This window comes from Dermacentor silvarum, chromosome 11, assembly GCF_013339745.2.
Source record: "Dermacentor silvarum isolate Dsil-2018 chromosome 11, BIME_Dsil_1.4, whole genome shotgun sequence".
Taxonomy (NCBI): Eukaryota; Metazoa; Arthropoda; class Arachnida; order Ixodida; family Ixodidae; genus Dermacentor; species Dermacentor silvarum.
The window spans coordinates 98,977,808-98,998,522 of record NC_051164.1 but is presented as its reverse complement, the minus strand read 5'-3'; the positions used below and the strand labels follow the sequence as shown (position 1 = coordinate 98,998,522).

The 20,715-nt window shown below is 43.3% G+C and overlaps 2 protein-coding genes across 2 annotated transcripts in view; one reads left to right on the top strand and one right to left on the bottom strand.

Annotated features, from left to right (window-relative positions):
• Positions 1–20,715, top strand: part of LOC119432778 (uncharacterized) — a 63,105-nt gene that overhangs the window by 35,399 nt on the left and 6,991 nt on the right. The window contains 16 exon segments of the mRNA XM_037699934.2: positions 2,980–3,050; positions 4,178–4,269; positions 4,632–4,765; positions 4,929–5,027; positions 5,641–5,763; positions 8,096–8,187; positions 8,652–9,786; positions 10,858–11,061; positions 12,221–12,402; positions 12,814–12,875; positions 13,840–14,047; positions 14,049–14,181; positions 14,905–15,080; positions 15,767–15,828; positions 17,205–17,479; positions 18,390–18,658. Coding sequence (XP_037555862.1) covers positions 2,980–3,050; positions 4,178–4,269; positions 4,632–4,765; positions 4,929–5,027; positions 5,641–5,763; positions 8,096–8,187; positions 8,652–9,786; positions 10,858–11,061; positions 12,221–12,402; positions 12,814–12,875; positions 13,840–14,047; positions 14,049–14,181; positions 14,905–15,080; positions 15,767–15,828; positions 17,205–17,479; positions 18,390–18,658 — 3,317 coding nt within the window.
• LOC119433182 (microtubule-associated serine/threonine-protein kinase 3) overlaps positions 14,979–20,715 on the bottom strand; it is a 46,450-nt gene continuing 40,713 nt past the window's right edge. The window contains exon 7 of the mRNA XM_049659083.1: positions 14,979–15,087. Within this exon, the coding sequence (XP_049515040.1) occupies positions 15,064–15,087 (24 nt within the window). The 3' untranslated portion in view covers positions 14,979–15,063. The remainder of the gene's footprint in view (positions 15,088–20,715) is intronic.

Genomic DNA, 20,715 nt, shown 5'->3' with positions numbered 1-20,715 from the left:
ACCTTGGAATTGTACTGCGAAATGACGCGTCTGCGTGCCTCTAAGAAATGTCACGCGCATTCAGAGTCAGAGCACGAGAAAAATTTCGCCACAATCCACCCTTATTTTCATCCTTTTTGCCGTTTTAGTTAGCCAAATTCATATACACTACGTTTGGCGCTGAGCCACCGTCACGCACCGAGACGATGTAGCGGTGGAAGTCTGTAACGTGAAGAAAGGCAGCAGCGGTACATCTGCCGGCTACGCCACCAACGCCTAGCACCAAGCAGACTGCACGTCTGACCAACCTGAGACTAGCATACGGAATAGACACGCCTAAGTTAATTTCGATCGATCCTGTCGAGGACGCCAAATGTTCCACCAACACGCGCCAAGCTGACGCAACGACTTGACGACGCTGAAGATGGCGGGCGGCACTTTTAATGTGATGAAATTCGATGCCGCAACGGCAAATGCATCCCGGAGCACTCTGAGATGCCAGCTCGCGTGAGAATAATCTCGCAATCAAGTTATTCTGGCATTGAAAGAAATAAAACACGATTGAAAACCGGGCGCTATTAGAGAGGTACTTATTAAGAAACCTTTTTTGGAGACGGTCACGAGGATACCTAATATATGATTTTCTTACAAGTAACCAACAACAATTGCGAACAACTATATCGGTTATATTATTTAAGAAATTATATGGAAGCAACAATGTCTACTGGAGTCTCTGAAATATTTCCACAGCCAGAATTATTAGAACAGGAAAAAAAAATCGGGTGCTGTGTTCTAGCCTCTATAAATGCTCCTGGTTATACAAAAGCGAACGCAAGCAGTGAAAAAAAAAAACGAAAAAAAAAGGTCTTTACGTTTTTCCTTTTCTCGTACGGGCTAAATTTCGAAACCGAAACTGTGAGGCCCTTCATCTAATCGCAATCATCTTTCAGCCAGCATTCGACAAACAAACGCCGTTACATGTAGCGGGTCGCCTTTCATAGAGGCGGAGAAAGGGGCATTTGCAGATCAGCAATTAGAGCTATACACAAGTGAGACTGATGAAGCGAGCACGCTGCAAGAGCGCCGCCTAGCGTGCGCTGCGATGCCAAATCGGTCGCCAAAGGTAGACAAAAGCACAGCGTGCGCTCGCGCCCAGTGCTTGCTACCGCACTGCACGCAACTATTGTCCCGCGAGGATCGGCACGGCGAACGTTGCGTAGGGGGGGTCCACCGCAGCCGCTAGAGCCGCGCTGACCACCGCGTAAGCGCTGACCTCGATGAGGAGCAACGCGGCGAAGCGGGCCCAAGGACGCGAAACCACGTACCGCGCCTACTCCCCCCGGAATGCCGCGGCGAGCGATTGTGTATTGGCACCGGATCCCGTTGGAGCCATTAAGGAGACGGGGCGCGCGTGCCGCCAGAAGGTCCGCACACTTATTGCTGCACACTTTTGCCTCCTTTCCCCTTTCAATTTATCGCTACAAAGGAGGGTAAGTCGACGGCCGAAAGGGGGGAGGGGAGGGGGGGACAGGTTTCCTTCACTTACGTCACCTCGATCGAATGCCTGTCGGCGGACGGTATATATATGCCTCTTAGATTTATCGATCTTTTCCTCAATTTGTTATTCTTATTAATGCCGGCTTATATATTTGTACACTCCGTGCACGCAAATGTATACAGGGTAACGGCCGCGGTCGTAAGAATTAGAACAGGATCCGCTGTCTCCACTGGCGCCCCGGATCCAGAGCCCCCGCCCCTAGACATGCCAGTACTTCAACACTGAGCAGCGGTAGGCTACCCCCCTCCCCCCCCCCCTCCCAACCTTTTCCTTGAGGCTGTCCTGAATCCGCCCCTGGCGTCCCACACCCAACCAGCCATTCCTCCAAGCCCTCCAAGCCATGCAGCAACGGCACGGGAGTAGCGTAGACGGACATGTGGTCCCGGGTTAGACTCCCACACACGGCTGGCGCATGGCACAGGGTGGCTATAACATCACGGAAAACTCGGAAAGCCTACAATTTCCGGGGCATTTGTCAAGTTCTGGAAATTTCAGGGAAATAATATTTCCACTCCAGTTTCTTTGAATAAGGGATTTTGTTACAGTGGTTATGGCAAAGCTAAAGTGGTACGTACTGCAAAAGAAGTTTTCAACTGAACCTATGCAACAAATTTGAAAGTGCCTGTAGTAGACACTGTGATTTCAAAGGGACGGGGTATAAGAACAATCGTGAACTAAGTTTAGGTGTGCGTTCAATAAATGCAGGTGGTCGGAATTATTCCAGAGCACTCGAGGACTCTTGCCACCTGAGTGTTGCTTTAAAAGCAATGAAACCCAGCAATCATATCAGCAATGGCGTACCCCTTCAAGCAGTATGAAAGAGTACCGAAATTGCTGTAGTGGCTAAACATGCATGCCTCACATATAAATGTTATGGAGATTTCACTGGGAAAGCTATTTGTTGCAGGTTAACACGTCAGGCTCAAATGCACACATCACAGGTAATTGTGGCTTAAAAACAAATATGACTTTTTTCAAAGCTGTACATACCTTGTTGTTTTAATGCTTGTAACAATGTGGTGCAACTGTGCCCATATTCTTAGCGACATCACTGGAACTTGGTAAGGAGTTGATCAGGAAAATGATGTTGCTAACCATACTCTCTTTCACACATAGCAGCCAACGCTGCCAAAGCTGTGCAAGCAGCACGCTATTTCTCATTTGCAAACGTGAGAAACAGTAGAAGCCTCTCGAGTCTTCGTACCGTTACCTGCTGCGTATCAAAAGAGGTATAATTTTTCTTTACGAGGCATATGAACAACAAGTGCAAAACATCTTCATTGCAATAAAGTTTTATCAGAAATGGCAGCCTGTATATTACCAATGGTTGGTTGAAGTTTTTCTGTTGATTTAGGACCATATACATATAACTGTTAATGAGTGGAATATGAGCAAGACAGCCGAGCACGTGTGATGAGACCTGTGTTTTTCTTCTTCTGCAGGTGACATCATCACAACACTACCAGTTGGTGCCACAATCAATGTTACATGGCATTTGGCATATCCGCATAAGGTGAGCGCAGATTAACGCCAAGTGCACGAAATTCTGGACAGCATATAGACCTGATTAGGAACGGATCCAAGCATGAGCAGCATAAGCATTAGAAAAGTGTCCCTGAAATTTTTGTCTAATATTTTTCATACTCAGAGCTACTCACAACGTTCTCAATGTTTAGAGGTGCAGCTGGCTGGTATACAAAGCAAAAGCAATAATAACCTGATGTTTTGAGTCAAACATCCAGATAAGAAAAAAGATAGTTGATGGGTACCCCACCGCCTAGATGAGAGCGCAAAAAAGACAAGCAAAAAATCTTGACGCCTAAACTGATTCTAGAGCAGAAGTACATGCAAAATCAAGCAACATGCACATAAAGCCCTAATACATTACTACTATTAGAAAACTACTAGAAAAGACAGTAATTATGAATAGCCCAGCCAGACGCTTCTGACAGATGTGGCATCTCGGTTACCTTTACTGATATATTTGCACTCCCTCAAACACTGCAATGTTTATCAGAAAGTGTTTGCAAACAACTTTTAATTTTCTCTTTGTGTTTACTGCTTAGTTACTTGTTTCTACGAAGAGAGTGTTATCATTTTAACCAGTCTTCTAAGCTGTTTGGTATTATTATATGCATTTTGAATAGTATGATGCACTGTTAAAGCAAGCACGTGTACTATGAGGGGTCATATGATGTTGCACATGAATTAATGATGGGAAAGAAAGCCACGAAAATCAATATGGCAATATGAAAATTTGGTTGATTCCAGGCATTTAGCAATTCATTTGCCCATTCTTATATGTAGAACCTCTGACACAAAAAAAGCAACAAAATATATTAACAGAAAAAAAAGTACAATCCTTATCATATGATCCAAATTGGATGCACCAGATATGGTATTTGCAATGTTCTCCACTGTGGGCATATAAACTGGGATATCGTTGACCCAAAGTGCATCAACAAGGTTATACTTTACACTGCGAACAATGCTATAAATCAATAATGGCCATTTCTATCTTCTATCACATACTACATCCAACCTGACACAATGCAAGCACTGTGTATTCTTCTTTTTGCAGATCTTTTAAACAAGCTTTGTTTACGAGTTTATGCCATTTATTTTGTTTCTGTCATGCAGGGAGGCTTCAAGTTAGAGTTGCTTGATGCTGAGGAGAAGCACTTACAAGATCTGACACCATCTTCAGAATTTCTTGGCTTGGGTGATGCAACGTAAGTGTTCTCTCACTAACTCAATCTCACTTGGACACACAACTCCAAGTCATACGATTGATGATTGGGTGATTTGTTGAAGGAAAAACCAGTCACTCCATTCGTAAAACCTAGTGTGACTACTATTAAGAACGGCTGTACGAGAATACTCTTATATATGTTTGGCCTGATGACGACACTGTTGAGGGTGCTCAGTGTGCACGCTGTGCACTGTTGCAATTTGCATTTGGTGTTTCCAGACCGATCTGTGCTGTTAAGCCTGAAGTTATGGCTACTGGGACCTGATGTAGTAGAGGAAAACCACAGTGCCGAGAGAACCACGATTACCAACAAGTTTCTGCTTTGTATCTCAACATATCCAGGGCTCAGAGCTCAACCGTGCGTCTACCCGGGTCTGTCACTTGTCGCGGCTGTTCGATTCGCCTCCTGCGGCAGGCATCCGAGTGGGGCGGAAAGTACCTCTTCTGGAGTTGCGCAGACGTTGACCTCGTCCCAGGTACAGCTAGACATCCTTTTCGGTTTCTTTTGCTTTTTGAATCTAACCACTGCACCTAAAATGACACAGCTTGTTCTGTGCAAAGCTTACATGCTAACATTTGAAACCGCTGTCTGTGACTTATGCAAGTTTGGTAATGACTGGAAGTAACCTCGACACGCAGTGCCAGAGTTCAACGTCATCTGCTCTGGTCATGGGAGAATCGATGGTGGAAGGTGCCATTGTGACCATCTCTACTCTGGCAATGTGTGCCAGTACAAAGGTGAGATCAAATTAGGTTCATGTAACTCTGGCTAACATTCCGAATTTTTGGTTGTCTGGAATTTTTTTACTTCCCTTCCTACGTGACATCAAATGTTTGTGTGTGGTCGGCATGTGTGGATCAATGAAGTAGGCGTATGTGTGCTTCTTATTCGACATTTATGATGAGTTCCATGGTAATAAAATTATCGTTATTCCACAACTGTTTATTGATTACTGTACATACTGATGATGTATGCATCGATCATTAGTGTAGATCCGCGCAACAAAGCAAAAAAAGGGAATAAGCAAAGTCGACATAGAAAACGCACTGACAATCACTTTCACAACCTCAGACTTCAAACTACCTCATGTGGGGCCCCCCCCTATCCCAAGAATGCCCAATATAAATTAAATATGGTGAACACTAGCAATGATTTTATCAGCTCTGAATTAGCTATATCTAGAAAACATTCGTGATATAAGAGAAAGTCGAGAAACCACCATACTTTATTTGTAAACATGCTTCTATAACTTGCTTTGTGGCCTTTCTATGCAAGTGCTGTTTTTTATAGAACAGCCGACACTGCACAAACGACGCTGAATTAATCATTATCATTCATTTCTTGGTGCAGATGAGTGCTGGATTGACCCGGATTGTGGACCTCATGGGCGCTGCGTGAACATCGATGCCACTTCGTATCCACGAACACAGTGCTTTTGCGAGATGGGCTGGTTTGGAGAAGGATGCTCAAAGCGTAAGCTTACATATGAAAAACATGAGGAAAAAAAAACATGAAAAAGAATGTATGCTGGCCATAGTATTGGCATGTGCCGAAGCTTGCTAGATATGTCACTAAATTGGTTCTATTAAATTTTTTTTCTGATGCACTGAGCATTTACTGCTGTCTGAGATACAACTTAAAGGCCAACTGCCAATGCCAAATTTACTTTGACTAAATTGGTTATAAATGAGTAGTAACATACTATCAAAGTAATCTTGGCAAAGCTGCAGGGCTGGTAATAGTCTAATTTCCATTTTAACAGTCTTTAAATAGCACACAAGCTGACGACACGTGCACCTGGTAATTAGCATATTGAGATGCAAACCCAAACCATGGACTTCGAGATTTTAAGCGCACCAGCAATCTCTGAGGTCATGTCGAGGAGCCGCAACGGTTCAAAATGTTTTGGGTTCTGTTATTTCCAGCAGGCAGTGATTGTATTTTGCACTTGTATTTTGAAGGTAAAATTTTGCTTGGAATCCGTCCTTTATCTGCACTATCTGAAACTAGACTTTTTACACGGTTAAAAATCTCATTACAGTTGAAGTTTAATTGCAGCCTAATAGTATTCTTTGTGGCTGCAATTTTGTGCTCATATATTTCTCTTACTTCAGCTTACCTTCACTTAATTTCTGCACCGATTAAACAAAAAAGTAGCTAGTATACACAATATAGTATATTATAGCATTAAGATCGATTTCAACCTGTGATAAAATACGACCAATATTAACATGCATAGTATGATCTGAACAAGCAACATCTGTACAATTAACAATATAAAGACTGTCCGCGCCAAACAAATGATTCATACACACATACCAGACCATCCACCACTGTAAGCCCATGTGGCAAAAAGAAGTTTTCAGCGGACTGTACTGCTTTAGACTAGAGCACAAAATATATGTTTTTGTTTATTCTAGCTGTCTCTCACATCTGGCTGGTCTACGTTACCAGCCTGTATTGCTCTCCAAACAATGAACAAGGATATAAATGAAGCATGCAAATTCTCACTTCAACCTGATCTTTGAGCAGAAACTTTATATTACCCTAACAAAAGCAAAAAAAAAAAAAAAATTCATTATGCACACCAAGAGCTATGCATACTCGGTTATGTACACCTTGGTCAGACGAAGACAAAACCACTTAATACTAGTCCATTGCAAGTAGCACTACTAAAGAAAAGGATGAAAAGTGAATAACCACTAAAGATAAGGACAAAAAGCAAATAACCACTGGACAAGTGGTAAACAACCAACTAAAATTTAATGAGTAAATTTTCTACTTGGGTATATGCCCCAACATGCCATGTCCACTTCAACGCTCACCTGTTCAAGTACAGATCTAGTACAACACAGTACTGTGTTTACTCAAATCTAAAGCACCCTCAATTGTAATGAACACCAAATTTTCCTGGCCAGAAATTAAAAATGAAATCCCCTCAACTGCAACATGCTCCCGAATTTTCACACTACAAAAAAATGATAAATGCATTTCAGGTTTTTGTTCTAAAAGAGAAAGTTGAGTGATATTAAAATTAAAATTGATTCATCTGGGCCACAGTGGACTGCCCATCATTCATCATCGCTGAGAGAGGCCTCCTTATCATTGCCAACAGCCCAGAACAAGCCTTCTTCAGCACCGTTGGCACTAGAGACACCACATTTTTTAAACGTCTTGCAGACAGTGGCAGCCCAACAAACTTCAGCAGCGGTCACGAAGCTACCACATTGTCTACAGCTGGGATGCTATTCTGGTGACTGTCAATTTCGCTGTGTTGCCAGATTCTGCCATGTTGGCATTTTGAGCCAATCAGAGAAGGCATAGCTGCTCTTTGAGCCAATCAGAGATGATAAAATGGCGAATTCAACAGCATGGTGATACATATTTGACAGCAGTAAACCCGCAGCAACATGTGGATTGGACGAAATTACATAAATCTTTATTGCGAAATATAGCTTGTCACACTGCAGTATCGCTTTTGAACTGAAATCTGACGCTCCTGTCATTTTGTCGTAAATTTTTCTGAATAAAAGTGCATGTTAGAATTGAGTAAACGTGGTAATCTTTCGTGGTACTGCTGGCAATGAACCTTTACCACTTAGCCCAATTTGTGATCCTAACAAACACCTAATAGCCTCTGGCTATTAGGTGTTTGTTATTAGGTGTGCCATTTCAATGTAACAAAGCCAATGGGCCATTTATGCGTCGCACAGCTGCGGTTTGTTAGGACACAGTGTTATAGGCTGTATATGAGTGGTATCGGCCCAGTCTGTAAGCATCACGTGTGCTTTCTTTCTGTCAACAGAATCACCAATTACTCGTGACGGACTGAAGTGGTCAGAGTATCACAGCCGGAAACTCTCCGACAACTTCAGCTTATACTGGAAAATTCTGCGTGTAAGTATAGTATTGCAGTATTATGCAGATTAAGGACAAAGTGATGATTCATAGGGAAATACAAATTAATAATATTTATGCGCCATTGAATAAATTATATGCATGCTCAGAAACTGCAGAAATATTTCCACCATGTATCACAAGTAAGCGAATGCGAAGTGCTGTTCCTGCAACATGAAAAATGTATTGCTTGAGCTTTTGTTAGTGTTTGTATGCTAAGTGGCTTAATTATTTTGTAATTGCTTAGGCAGGAAAGCTGGCAGAAATTTGCCCAGTGGTAATGCCCCCAAAGGTCGAAAAGGCAAGAACCCAATGAAGATAGAAAAAATCGGATGAGTAACATCTGAAAATCAAAGCAAGATAAAATGGAACCAAATATGTTTTAACTGACTTGATTAATTATTTATTTGCTTTCTGGAGGACCATGTTCAGAGGTCTGCTAAAATTCAGCATTTATTTTACAGCAAAGCTCAGAAATCGAGATGGTCATGAAAGTCAAGGGTACATCTTATGCCGCTGTTGGATGGAGGCCCAAGGACACCACAAATGCTTGCAAGGCATTCCCATCTTTTCCAATTGAAGAAAAGCGCTCAAAGCGTCAGGCTCCTACGGACACCCATTACGATGATGATGATGCAGAAGAGGAGTCCAGTGAACCAGCCCCCAAGCAAGAGCCCCAGCCAACACCAGAACCAGCTCCAGAACCAACACCTGAGCCAACACCAGAGCCAGCACCAGAGCCAACTGCTGAACCAACACCAGAGCCAGCACCCTCCAGTGAAAAGGACCATGCGGCTACTCCCGAGCCTAAGCCAGAGCCTGAACCAGCCCCCGAGCCAACACCAGAGCCTGAACCTACATCATCGTCAATACATGAGGCCGAGTCAGCACAGAATGCAGAGCACAAGCCCGCTCCAGAACCAACGCCAGAACCTGCCCCAGAACCATCTCCGGAACCAGAGCCCAAGCCTGAGCCAGGATCGCAGTCAGAAGGAACACCAAAACCCGAGCCAGAGCCTGCACCAGAGCCAGCACCAGAGCCAGCACCAGAACCAGCACCAGAACCAGCACCCGAACCTAAAGCTGAACCCACACCACAACCTGAACCAGAGCCTGCACCAGAGTCCGCACCCGAACCGGCACCCGAACCTAAAGCTGAACCCACACCACAACCTGAACCAGAGCCATCAGCAGAGCCTAAGCCAGAACCAGAGCCCAAACCAGAGCCAGAGCCAAAGCCAGAACCAGCACCCAAGCCAGAACCAGAACCAAAGCCAGAACCGGAACCAAAGCCAGGAGCCAAGGGGTCAACAAAAGCAGCTGGTGGCAAAGCTGAAGGCCGTAGCCTGAATGTGGGTACGGGTCGGTACCCTCCTGCTGGGCCTTACACACCCCGCGCAGACTTCCATCCAATGGACTGCACAGATATTGTGGTGGGAGCAGCGAGAGGCAACCTGAGCCGTGTGCTAGACATGTACACTCGAGATCGGTCCACCCCTCGTACAGATGCATTTTATGGCGGCCACGATGACCTCTCGGCTGCATTTGCATACGAAGAGGATGGCACAACTGTGGTCTTCTTTCGTAAGCCACTGGCAGGTGAGTCATAGCACCTATGTAACCTAACATTGGCTATAAGCATTCTACCCAGCAGAATCTCTACACATTTGCTCATGATTCTTTGCTAAAGTGCCGAATAAAAGGCTAACAGGAGTGCCATGCCATTTTTACATTAAACCGCCTATGTTTTCACCGTATGAAATGCATCATGACAACTGCTAGTAACGGTGCACTACCTTTATCAGCAGAAAATATGAAGCAAGAAAATCATTAGTGCTTTTTTTAGTACTTCTCAAAGCACTAATCAAGTACAGTCAAACCTCGATATAACGAACCTCAATTCAACGAAATTCGTGATGTAACGAACTATTTTTATTTGCCCATCTTAGTTTATTGAATTAATGAAACCTTGATATAACAAAATTCTCGATATAACGAAGTTTTTCGCTGCTAGTACAGCTTCGTTATATCGAGGTTTCACTGTACTCTATTAAAATAAAACAGCAGGTGTGCCTATGAGCTATATAATAATGCAGTGGTGCATACTTATTGTGTTTTCATAATGGTTGATATAATAAAAAGTGCGTATAAAGCAACAGACATGCCCATTTTATTGATCTGTTATGCAGAACTACAGTAATTTAGCATATGTTGCAGAGGTCAACATAGCAACAACTGCTTGAGGTAGCCTTTTTGTTTTTTGCTTTCTCAAGCAGTCTGTCATCTCCTGATACTGTGAACAACTGAATTTTCACGATTTCTAAAAGTTGCCTACATTTAATGAAGAACTCGTCTCGTGAACACCTTGCAGAATAAATCTTTCCAGGAGCACACCCTTTTAGCTGAATGACCAGCTTGCGAAATTTAGCACCCGGCAATTACTCAAAAATGTCAGAAGTGGTCCCGGAAACTTCCTTTATATATATATATATAACCAACATTTTTTAAATTTATTATGTGCAGCTGAAACTGAAGAAAACGTTTTTAAATTGAATTCACTAGAAAAAGATTTTTTGTCCATGTGGGCATTAATTGAGACCGCAGTTGCAGTGGTGAGCAGAAGAAAATTACAAAATGGGTAGATGAGAAATTGTTACTCCTTGTGTGCAGCCAACGAACTGTCGGATCAACCGCTCAAGAATGCACCGACTCTCCTGATCTGGGCACAAGGGCAGGAACACGGCAACTATGTCCACTCGCCCAAGACGGGCCTGGACGAAGGCCATGCAAGCGTGCTTGACTTTTACCGACCCGATGAGCTCAAGTACCACGGCCACAAGGACCAAAGAGGAAGTGCCGTCATCAACTTCCACGGTGAGCAATTATAATCGCACTAGGACTTCCTTTACTTGATCGCGAGAAAATCAATGTTTGCAGACTTGTTCAGGCCTATATGACAACAGTACATATGTTAAAGAGTCAGAAGTGCAGTTTCAGTTTAGCTAAGAGGAGAAAATTTCACCGTGCCGCATTTCTCTGGAGGATGCATAAAGACACTCACATATAACAGTACTGCACAAACTAGAATTAGCTGGTTGTGCGTAGATAAGAAGGAGAAAGCATGGTTTTAGTTTTTTACTACTTAGTTCCCGATACATTTTAATTTTTAAAAATGCAGACTGATATGTGGACTTGCGCTTTTATAAACAGCATTACTGTCTAACAATTTTGACTTGCAAGGGCTATATGAAATGTATATCACTGATCGAGTGCACATGTTTGGAAAGAAGTCCTCTCTCTGTGTGTAATGTAACATATAGGATGTGACGTGGCATGACATCACATAGTATGACGTGACATGGGGTAATGTTACCTGCCTGTGACATGAGAGGTGTCCCTTTCAGGAGACAATTGCGAAACTGATTTTCTTTCTTTTGTTTGATGTTTATCTGTTTTCATGCAATAATAACAACAACAATAATAATAATATTAAAGAGTAACTGCTTAGAGCTGACATCGAGCGAACACTGAGAGAGAGAGAGAAAGCGAAGAGAGGAAAGGCAGGGAGGTCAACCAGACGAACGTCCGGTTTGCTACCCTACACAAGGGGTAAGGGAAAGGGGGAATAAAAAGAGGAAAAGAGGAAGAGAGTGAGCATTGTGTGTGCAGAGAAGCACCATAACACCAAAGTCAAGTCCCATAGCTGGTGATGTGTGTTGTAGACATCTGACATAAGCCAAGGGCCAGTGGTCGTTGCGTGAATAGGAGGTTGCGGGTGAGCCATGGGGCTTACTCGAGACTTGCAAGCACTGGATTAAGAGCATCCAGTACTTGCACTGCACTTCGCGCTGACGGAGTATGCAGCTTGCTTAAGAGTATACGAAGGGTATTTACAAGGGACCGAAGCATCACAACCACTTGCCGGTCTTCTTCGGGCAATTTATCGGGAGTCGGCATTGTGGACTCTACCGCGGTGCACCGTATCCTTTGAACACTGAAGTATCGTAACAACCAGTGCTGCATCTTTATGCAGGAGAGACGCGGCGGGACCCATGCCAGGGTGAATGGCGTTACCCATCAACATGTCGGGGTGACAGCTGCACTTATACCGCCAGCTGGCTGGCTAATCCCCACACAGAAGAAGTGTCCTTCGAAATCCGGTCAAAGATTGCTGACCGGTGGACTGGACTCGGGTTTTCAGAGGACCGTCGCATGGTAAGCTAAAGCTGTAGCAGTGTAATTTTGGCCTTAGCAATGAGCAGCTGATTGCAAAAACAGGTGCAAGAAGAATGTGCTCTTTTTTGCTTCAAGCTAATGCTTTTGCTTACAAGAACAAGAAAAATGTGTCAGTGGATTCTTCAGTTGAGACAACAAAGAAAATCTTTCAAGCAAAGTCAAAGATATTCCATGTACAAATTCAGCGGAGCATGCAGTCATGAGGGCACTGCTGCAGTCGTGCCGCTTTTGCCGTCCCTATGAAAGCAATTGTACACCTATATATGCTCCCACAACAATCTATCACAAAAGCACATCACCGAAAAGTGCTTCACAGATAGCACAAAAGCCCATACTACTGCCACACCTGCACGTGTGCTTGTTATCAATGTCCTCTTGTTTCCATTTCAGCCCAACACAGATGCCGTCATTGGGTGGGTGGAAAAGAATGGCCGGTTCTTTGTCTACGACATGTAAGTGATTGCGTGTGTTTTAATATTGCAACAGAAAACAGTGCAGAAAACAGTTTTTGCATTGAAAATCAAAAACTTAAATTCTGGGGTTTTATGTGCCAAAACCAGTCTGATTATAACGCTGTTGTGGGGGACTCCGGATTAATTTTGACCACCCGGGGTACTTAACGTGCACCTAAATCTAAGTACACGAGTGTTCTTGCATTTCACCTCTATTGAAATGCAGCCGCCGTGACTAAGATCGAACCTACGAACTCGAGCTCAGCAGCGCAATGCCATAGCCACTAAGCTACCGGGGCCGGTTTCTTTTTCTATTGTACAACTGTATCATTGTTCGTGCTTTGTAGTTATCAATTTAAAAATGGATGAAAGAAGCAAATAAGCACCAATTAATTATTACACCTTATTTAGTTTAAATTATTACCAATCACAGATTGATTTCATTTCCACACAGCGAAGGTGTATAACTTACCACCTTACAAATTATTTATTTCTGCTGACATGCCAGTGAACAGCTACACTATTATAACAGCCACAGCGACTACGGCATTCTTCTGCTGGGCATTACTAGGACAACTGTTTGGTTCTCAGCCTGGTAGCCGTAACCACATTCCAGTGGGTGTGAAATGCAAAAGTGCTCAATCAATCTTGAGCCCTCGAATATGCCATCTGCACCTCTTTCATGAAGTTCAGCTGTGTCATTCTGGGGTGGTAACCTCTACAAATTATATTGTGTATTGCGTGATTCATTGCGCTTTTAATTCTGTAAGGGCTGATTTCTTAGTGACAGCACACAGCATATAAAGAATATTTGCTGCACTTTACATTTGCTACTCTATACAGTGAAACTAGAATTTGAAAGTTCTTCTTACTGAAGTGATGCTTGTTCAGCTCAAACTTCATTCACCTGCAGTCAGGCATGCAAGATGCAGTGCAGTGCATTGATTTTGAACATCGACTGCAGGTGGCTGTCCGGCTACAAGGAACCATCGAATGATGTCCGATCAGATCTGTTCAACGTGAGTGGTGAGCACGCCGACGGCATGACCACGCTGCGCTTCGCACGCAAGTTCGACACTGGCGATGCTGTGCACGACCTTGCCTTCGCTGAAGGCCGCTGCCTGCACCTAGTCTTTCCCGTTGCGGGTGGTACCTACAACAGCGTGCTACGCTAAAATCGGCCGCCATGCACAAAATCCGGCTGTCTCAAAGACGACGCTGTGCCTGCATGGATGCCGCGAGCCACCACCAAAGAGGCCTCCACCTCCCCCACCGTCCTTGCCGCCAGCGGAACAAGGACCAACTGGCAAGTCTTCTTGCAACAGCTGTACTCGTGTGTACCAGTGTGTACAATACTGTTACAGCTTGTGTAATATAGTGTGTTGCTGGCAAGCGCTGGTTGATGCAAGCCTCTGCTACAAGGAGCCTTGCACCATGGCCTCACAACACTTCATTTGATTTTATCTCAGTTACTACTAGGCCATTAAAAAAAAATTTCTTGCTGTAGAATGCTCTCTTGGTGGTGCTTTGCAACTTCTTGTCCGTAACCAAAACTTTTGACAGGGCCTACGGAGATGCCCTCATGTGCTAGTGCACCAATTTAATAACTGCATCTTTCAAAAGAATAAGAGTTTTGGACGTCCACAGAAAGGACTCATTTAATGGGAATGCTTATGTACATGCCTGACAGAAGTTAGTACCATAACAAGATGGTTGCTCATTGCTAATAGTAACAGTAAAATTTTGTAACATTAAAAAATCCGAAGGCGCACGATGCTGACCGGTGAGACTTACCTCTCGCAGGATTTGCATCTATAATTCACTGACAGTGAAATAATGATAATTCCCCCAAAATTCACCATAAGTGAAGCACTGTGACTAATAACTGCATGATTAGTGGTTATGACCAAATATTGTGTGACCAGCGGTAGTGACCAATGGTTGCTAGTGACGGTTGTGACCAATGGTTGCCGGACTCAGTGTATCAAATGATGAAAGTGACATACAGCATGGCTCACCAATGTCGCAGGTGGAGACTCAGGTGCTTGTTCAGGCTCCTGGCGCTTCCCTGATTCATGTGCTAACGATGATTGCGAGTACACAGCCAGCTGGCACTACCAGGCCTCTTCTGACCAGGTTTTCTTCACCATCACCACACGTAGCAACAAGTGGACAGGCATTGGCTTCTCTACAAACAAGGCCATGGTAGGTGCTGCAAAAGCAAAACACTTATCTCACTTTACAACCAGCATGGCTAAATTAAATTACAGCATACTTATCGCACTTTACAACCAGCATGGCTAAATTAAATTACAGCATTTAAAGACTGAAAACTGCACAATGGGTAATCATGTTCAACATGGTATCAAGGGGGGTTCGATTCCCAGCTACAATGGCCACATTCCTGTGGAAATTGATTAATCAGATGTTCATGTATGTGACTTAGGTACACATTATCCCAAGAACAGATGCTCTTTTTTTTTTAACTATCTGGGGCTCTTTGAAACATAAAATATACGAACTGATTATTAAAATTATGCAGAGTCCTCCATCAGAGCATTCCTCGCAGCCTTGAATGCAGTTTCAGACATTAAACACAATTGTGCATCAATCAATCACATCCCATTTTGAATCAATGCAAACACGCAGGACGATCGCAAAGTAGAAATGAGACAGGCACTGGTGCTGACAAGCACTTTCACCTTAAGATAGTATATACCAACTAGCCCCAACCGAAGTTTTGTTGAATCAGCAAACCTGCACAACAAAGATTACAAGTAAAAAAAGAAAAGGCAAACAAACAGGAAATTTTCCTTTTCTGTGCTATCTGTTCAATTTTGCTTGTTTCCTTCAGAGCCAGCAAATAACTATGTTGTCTTTCTTGTGTGCAGCCAAAAACAGATGCTATCCTGGGCTGGGTCGAAGAGACTGGACGGTACTTCATCATGGATGTGTGAGTGGCCATTGAATTACCAAGCTGACAGCGTCCAGTGAAAACACTCTGTCAGCTATCACTGAGAGAGATTGCAGCAACATGCATTTTGCCACAAAATATTAATGAAATTACAATGCAATATCAGTTCACAGTTGCTCACTTCAGTACAAGCTGCTTGTCAAATGTGCTGCGAGTCTCAAATATTTTATTGCTTATGCACAGGATCTATAAAACTTTCTTTTAATGTTGATAGCTCTTCATTGATCAAATGCTCATCACACTTGAGCATTCTCAATAATGTAAAGTCAGGAGTGCTGTCTCAAGCCAGAAATATCCCGGGCATATCAGAAGCAAATTGAAGTTGTCAGTGAACAGCAAAACATAGTCGCAAACATCAAGACAGTCATGAGAGGCATCAAAATAAAGCACTTTGGCAGGGTGCATGAAGTTTTAGAAGGCTGTCACCTGTACATTTTATCACACAGCAGAGAGAAGGCTGCAAATTTTTTGTCTCATTGACATTGATGCATCATGCAAGTTTTAAGTTCTGTGCCATTTTAACATATCTATTTAGATGCACAAACGACTACAGCACCTTATTTCTCTGTAATTATAATAAGAACCTATTAATGTGGCACTATGGAGCAGTGTACAACTCCTATCCCTCAAGAGATCTTGTTTTGTACTTTCCATAATTGTTTTACCACATTCTTATCATGTTTTCAGTCAAAAGCACCCCGGTGTTTTAGTTAGTATTCTATGGCATGTTAGCATGAAAGCAATGCTTGTTTTTTATTGACGACAATTGATGCACAATGTTTTGCTCACTTCAGATCAAGTACAAAGTGTCATTCTGTCATGGATCAAATGGACCAACAGCCTTTACCTATTAGTTCACTTCAGCATTTATTCATTTAGCAGTGTTCCATTCATCCAGTATACTTACCTCTACACATAAAATAGAATATAAATGCATCAATACTGTAAGGCAGTATCATCATAACAGTCGGGTGACAAAACAAAAAGTTGAAATATTCCACATTCAGAAGGCCGAGGGTACTTAATTGCGTCGCCCATTCATCAGTTGGCCTTTCGGAAATGGAGTTGTCCAAGCTTGCTGGTGAATGTGTCTTGAGTAATATTACTACTCTTCGTCCTCTTTTTTCTCGCTTGTCTGTCTTGCAGCATTGCTTCCTCTTTGGCACTTGTGTACAGCTGTACGGTTAGGCATCTGCAACTCGTGACCAACTAGCTTGCTTTATTCTGTGTTGTTTTCGCTAAATCTTCACTCGAGAGACAACAGTTGTCCATTCATTTCTGTTCATTCCATATTTGTTCCAGTGCCTAGCTTTCTATTTTGTTGATGACTGATAGTCAAAAGTGTCGCCGTGCAGTTGGATGGAGGGATACGAGCCCCCTCTGCTGGACCCAGTTCAAGATGTGGCCAACATGTCGGGACACCGGCGCGATGGCCGCACCACGCTGAGCTTTGCGCGACAGCGCTACTCCGAAGACGTTGGCTACGACCTGGACTTGGACCAATGCCTGTACATGGTGTTTCCAACTCACGGTGGCGTCTTCAACGCCGTTTCCAAGAAAATCCGAAAGCATGAGCAGAGACCCCTTGTTTCTAGCGAGCCAGTTTGCTTCACAGGCTGCCACCCACAAGGTAAGGGATCCCTTTGATGATTCAGTTGATTTAGTTTATTCTTATGAACTGCATACCCAATGCGACCTAGAAGTCATGGAAAAAGTACAATATTAGTAATTTAAGAAGCAGTAGACAGTAGAATACAGCCAGAATATTCACATTTGTCACTGAGACGTGGTGGTATTGCGGTTCCAAGTGAAGTTGCAACTAAACCAACAGACCTGAAGGGATACCTCTTGGTGACAAATAAAGTTACTCTGATTATCAGATGTGTTGTCCAGTCAGTGCTTTAATTATTATTATTAATAATTTTATTATTATTATTATTATTATTATTATTATTATTATTATTATTATTATTATTATTATTATTATTATTATAGAGCTTTACTTTTACTTTTGAATAACCGGTATAACCTGCATGTATGCAACAGTTTATAGCGCAGCATTGCAAATAAAAGGTACTTATGACAAGTTGACGGCCCCTAATTCCTCATAAATATTGGTGGGAGCTGGAGCCATTTGATGGCATCCCAAGTGTGGCTTATTCTCCTACATCCAAAACAACCAACATACTTTTTCAGGCGTGAACAGAGTGTCACACATTTATGAAAAGCTTGATTTATCTCCAATGCAAAACTATATATCCCGACATCCACAATATGACATCAAAGGTGGCCCAGTACCCCGTGTGCACTTGTAGACAGCTGCTGGAAAAAAAAAAATGCTATGCAGCAAACACACGAGACCTAATGTGCTCAGTGATTGTGAAGATGCGAGATGAAAAACACTGCAACAGGTGTTAAATCTCGAGGGATTGGTGTACAAGCACTAATCGCACACTGCGTTTGAGCAAATACGATACGTATGTGCATTCGCAATGTGTAACTTCAGTCACGGTGTTTCGCTTCCAATGGCTCTGGTACAGGTGGTACCAGACCACCGCCACGCCCATCACCAGGAGGAGGTACCAAGGCCTCATCGCCAGCAGAAGACGCAGGTGAAGGCCCGAGCATCAATCCACCGCGGTACGTACCAAAAGGCGGGCCAAGGAAGCCTTCAGCACCAACGACACTACCACCGCCAAGCCTGGAAGAGTACCACCTACGGCTGCAAGTATTGGAACCTTGGCAGGCCAGCTATGGCGTGCGTGGATCGCGGCCTTACTCGCTTCTCTCTCAGCAGCTGACTAAAGGGGTGAGTGTTCTGAATACTACAACCTTTACCACTCAATGCCTCAAGCAAACCTAGCTTTTTGTACTTATACTGATCCGCGTTTGGGTCCCAATTGATGATACTGTCTTCGCTGTTTGGTGTTCACCGGGAGGGGGGGGCTGTCTTTTGAAAGTCATCTTACACTGTTAGCCAATTCTTTCTGGGGTTTTTACGTGCCAAAATCAGTTCTGATTATGAGGCACGCCGTAGTGGAGGGCTCCGGATTAATTTCGACCAGCTGGGGTTCTTTAACGTGCACTACAACGCAAGCACATGGGCGTTTTTGCATTTCGCCTCCATCGAAATGCGGCCGCTGCTGCCGGGATTCGATCCCGCGATCTCGTGCTCAGCAGCGCAACGCCTTGGCTGACTAAGCCACCGCAGCGGGTCACTGTTAGCCAACAACATTAAGAGTGTTAGAGGCACGGGTGCATGATTTTTTTTTATAATTGTAGGAAGAGCCATTTATCTTTCATGCTGGAGATACATTCATCCGCACACTTAATCGATCCAGTGAGCAAGCTGCTTTCATGCAGCAAATGCTAGCTCTGGGGAGCAGACGTTAATGTTCCTTAAAGTTGAGTGAGTTGGTTATAGTTAACTTGATAATACTATTTGCGCCCATCTGTTTTTGTTTTTTTTTAATGTGACATGCTGTCTTCTTATTATGCTATTATGCATAAAGTAATCAGTGATGTCTCTGGGAGGTCGCACTGAATACAGCTAACATGTGCAAAAGAAACAAAAGACACAGTCACATGTTTGATGGTATTGCTACAAGTGAAATAAGGACGCAGTAGCAGTAATTTTGTCTATTGAAAGTTTGCAGTGTACATACAGCAGTACGAACATGTCAGTGAAAAAACATGGAGTGCACTTATGACTGCCTTACACACCTTTTCTTGCCACAATCAGTGATGTTCGGGCAGCAGCCACGCTTACTCTGTTATGTAATGAAGGATGTCTGGTAACATGTTCCTGATGGCGACTCCTGGTGACTAAATCAAAAACAGAAGAATGTCTTCACCACACTGTAGCATGACACTGCTGATTTTATACGTAAGGTTCCGTGTTTTCGGTATATATTGATAAGCACTGAAAATCAACCCCCCAGGCACATTTTTCTGAATTGGTGAAAACCGTAAAACCCCAAATTTGAGCTATGCAAGCTGTCAACCCAGCCACAAAGGAAGCAGGACCTAACGAGAGCCGAAAACGACTTCAGTGGATTGTTTTCGCCTGTTGTGAGCTCTGCAGACCTACCATCTTTGAAAGAGGAACTCTTAGAATGTTCACTGCATAAATTTTCATCTGCAGTTTGCCTTGGCAGTTTCTGGAGAGCACATAGCAAAGAAAGGGCGATCTTGTCAAAAGCTTCCCTTGATTTTCTTGCCATCCCGTGTCAAGAACAAACATAGAATATGGGTTTTCTGGCCTGCATTTGCTGAGCCGCAAGGAGCATGTTCTGATGGCTGACAATGCACAGCCTCTCGCATGATTAACTATATCGCGTGAAAACACTATAATATGGCCGTACGTCGTCCTGAACGGAATATCGCATTAGACGACTCTTGCACAGGAGAGTGCTTAGTGCAGTTGAGAGTACTTCTGCCGGTCTTGCTGATTATCGCCGCATTAAGGTGCCGCTTTTAGCTATATCACTCGCGCGATATAGCTAAAGATGCGGGAAGCTGTACATGTCCATTTTTTTCCTATAAGCTTAAGTATTAATTTTATGCTCCTGAAAGTTTCGCATTGTAGTTGTTATACTCGGCGGTGCATTATATCGGTTGGTTATACTCGGTTGGTGCAATAATGAATTGTGTAAAGTGTATGGTATGTGTTGAATAGAGATATGAGTAATGTCAGTTGCGTTATATTTTCTCCCTAATTATACACTCGCTTTACAAAACAAGCCCCGATGGACACCAATATCTCTTCAGCATTCAAATTAGACACCGATTCGAAAAGAACAAAATTAACTCCAATATGTTACCTCCGAATTTGAAGAAAAAGAAACACCAGAAACACAGAACCCT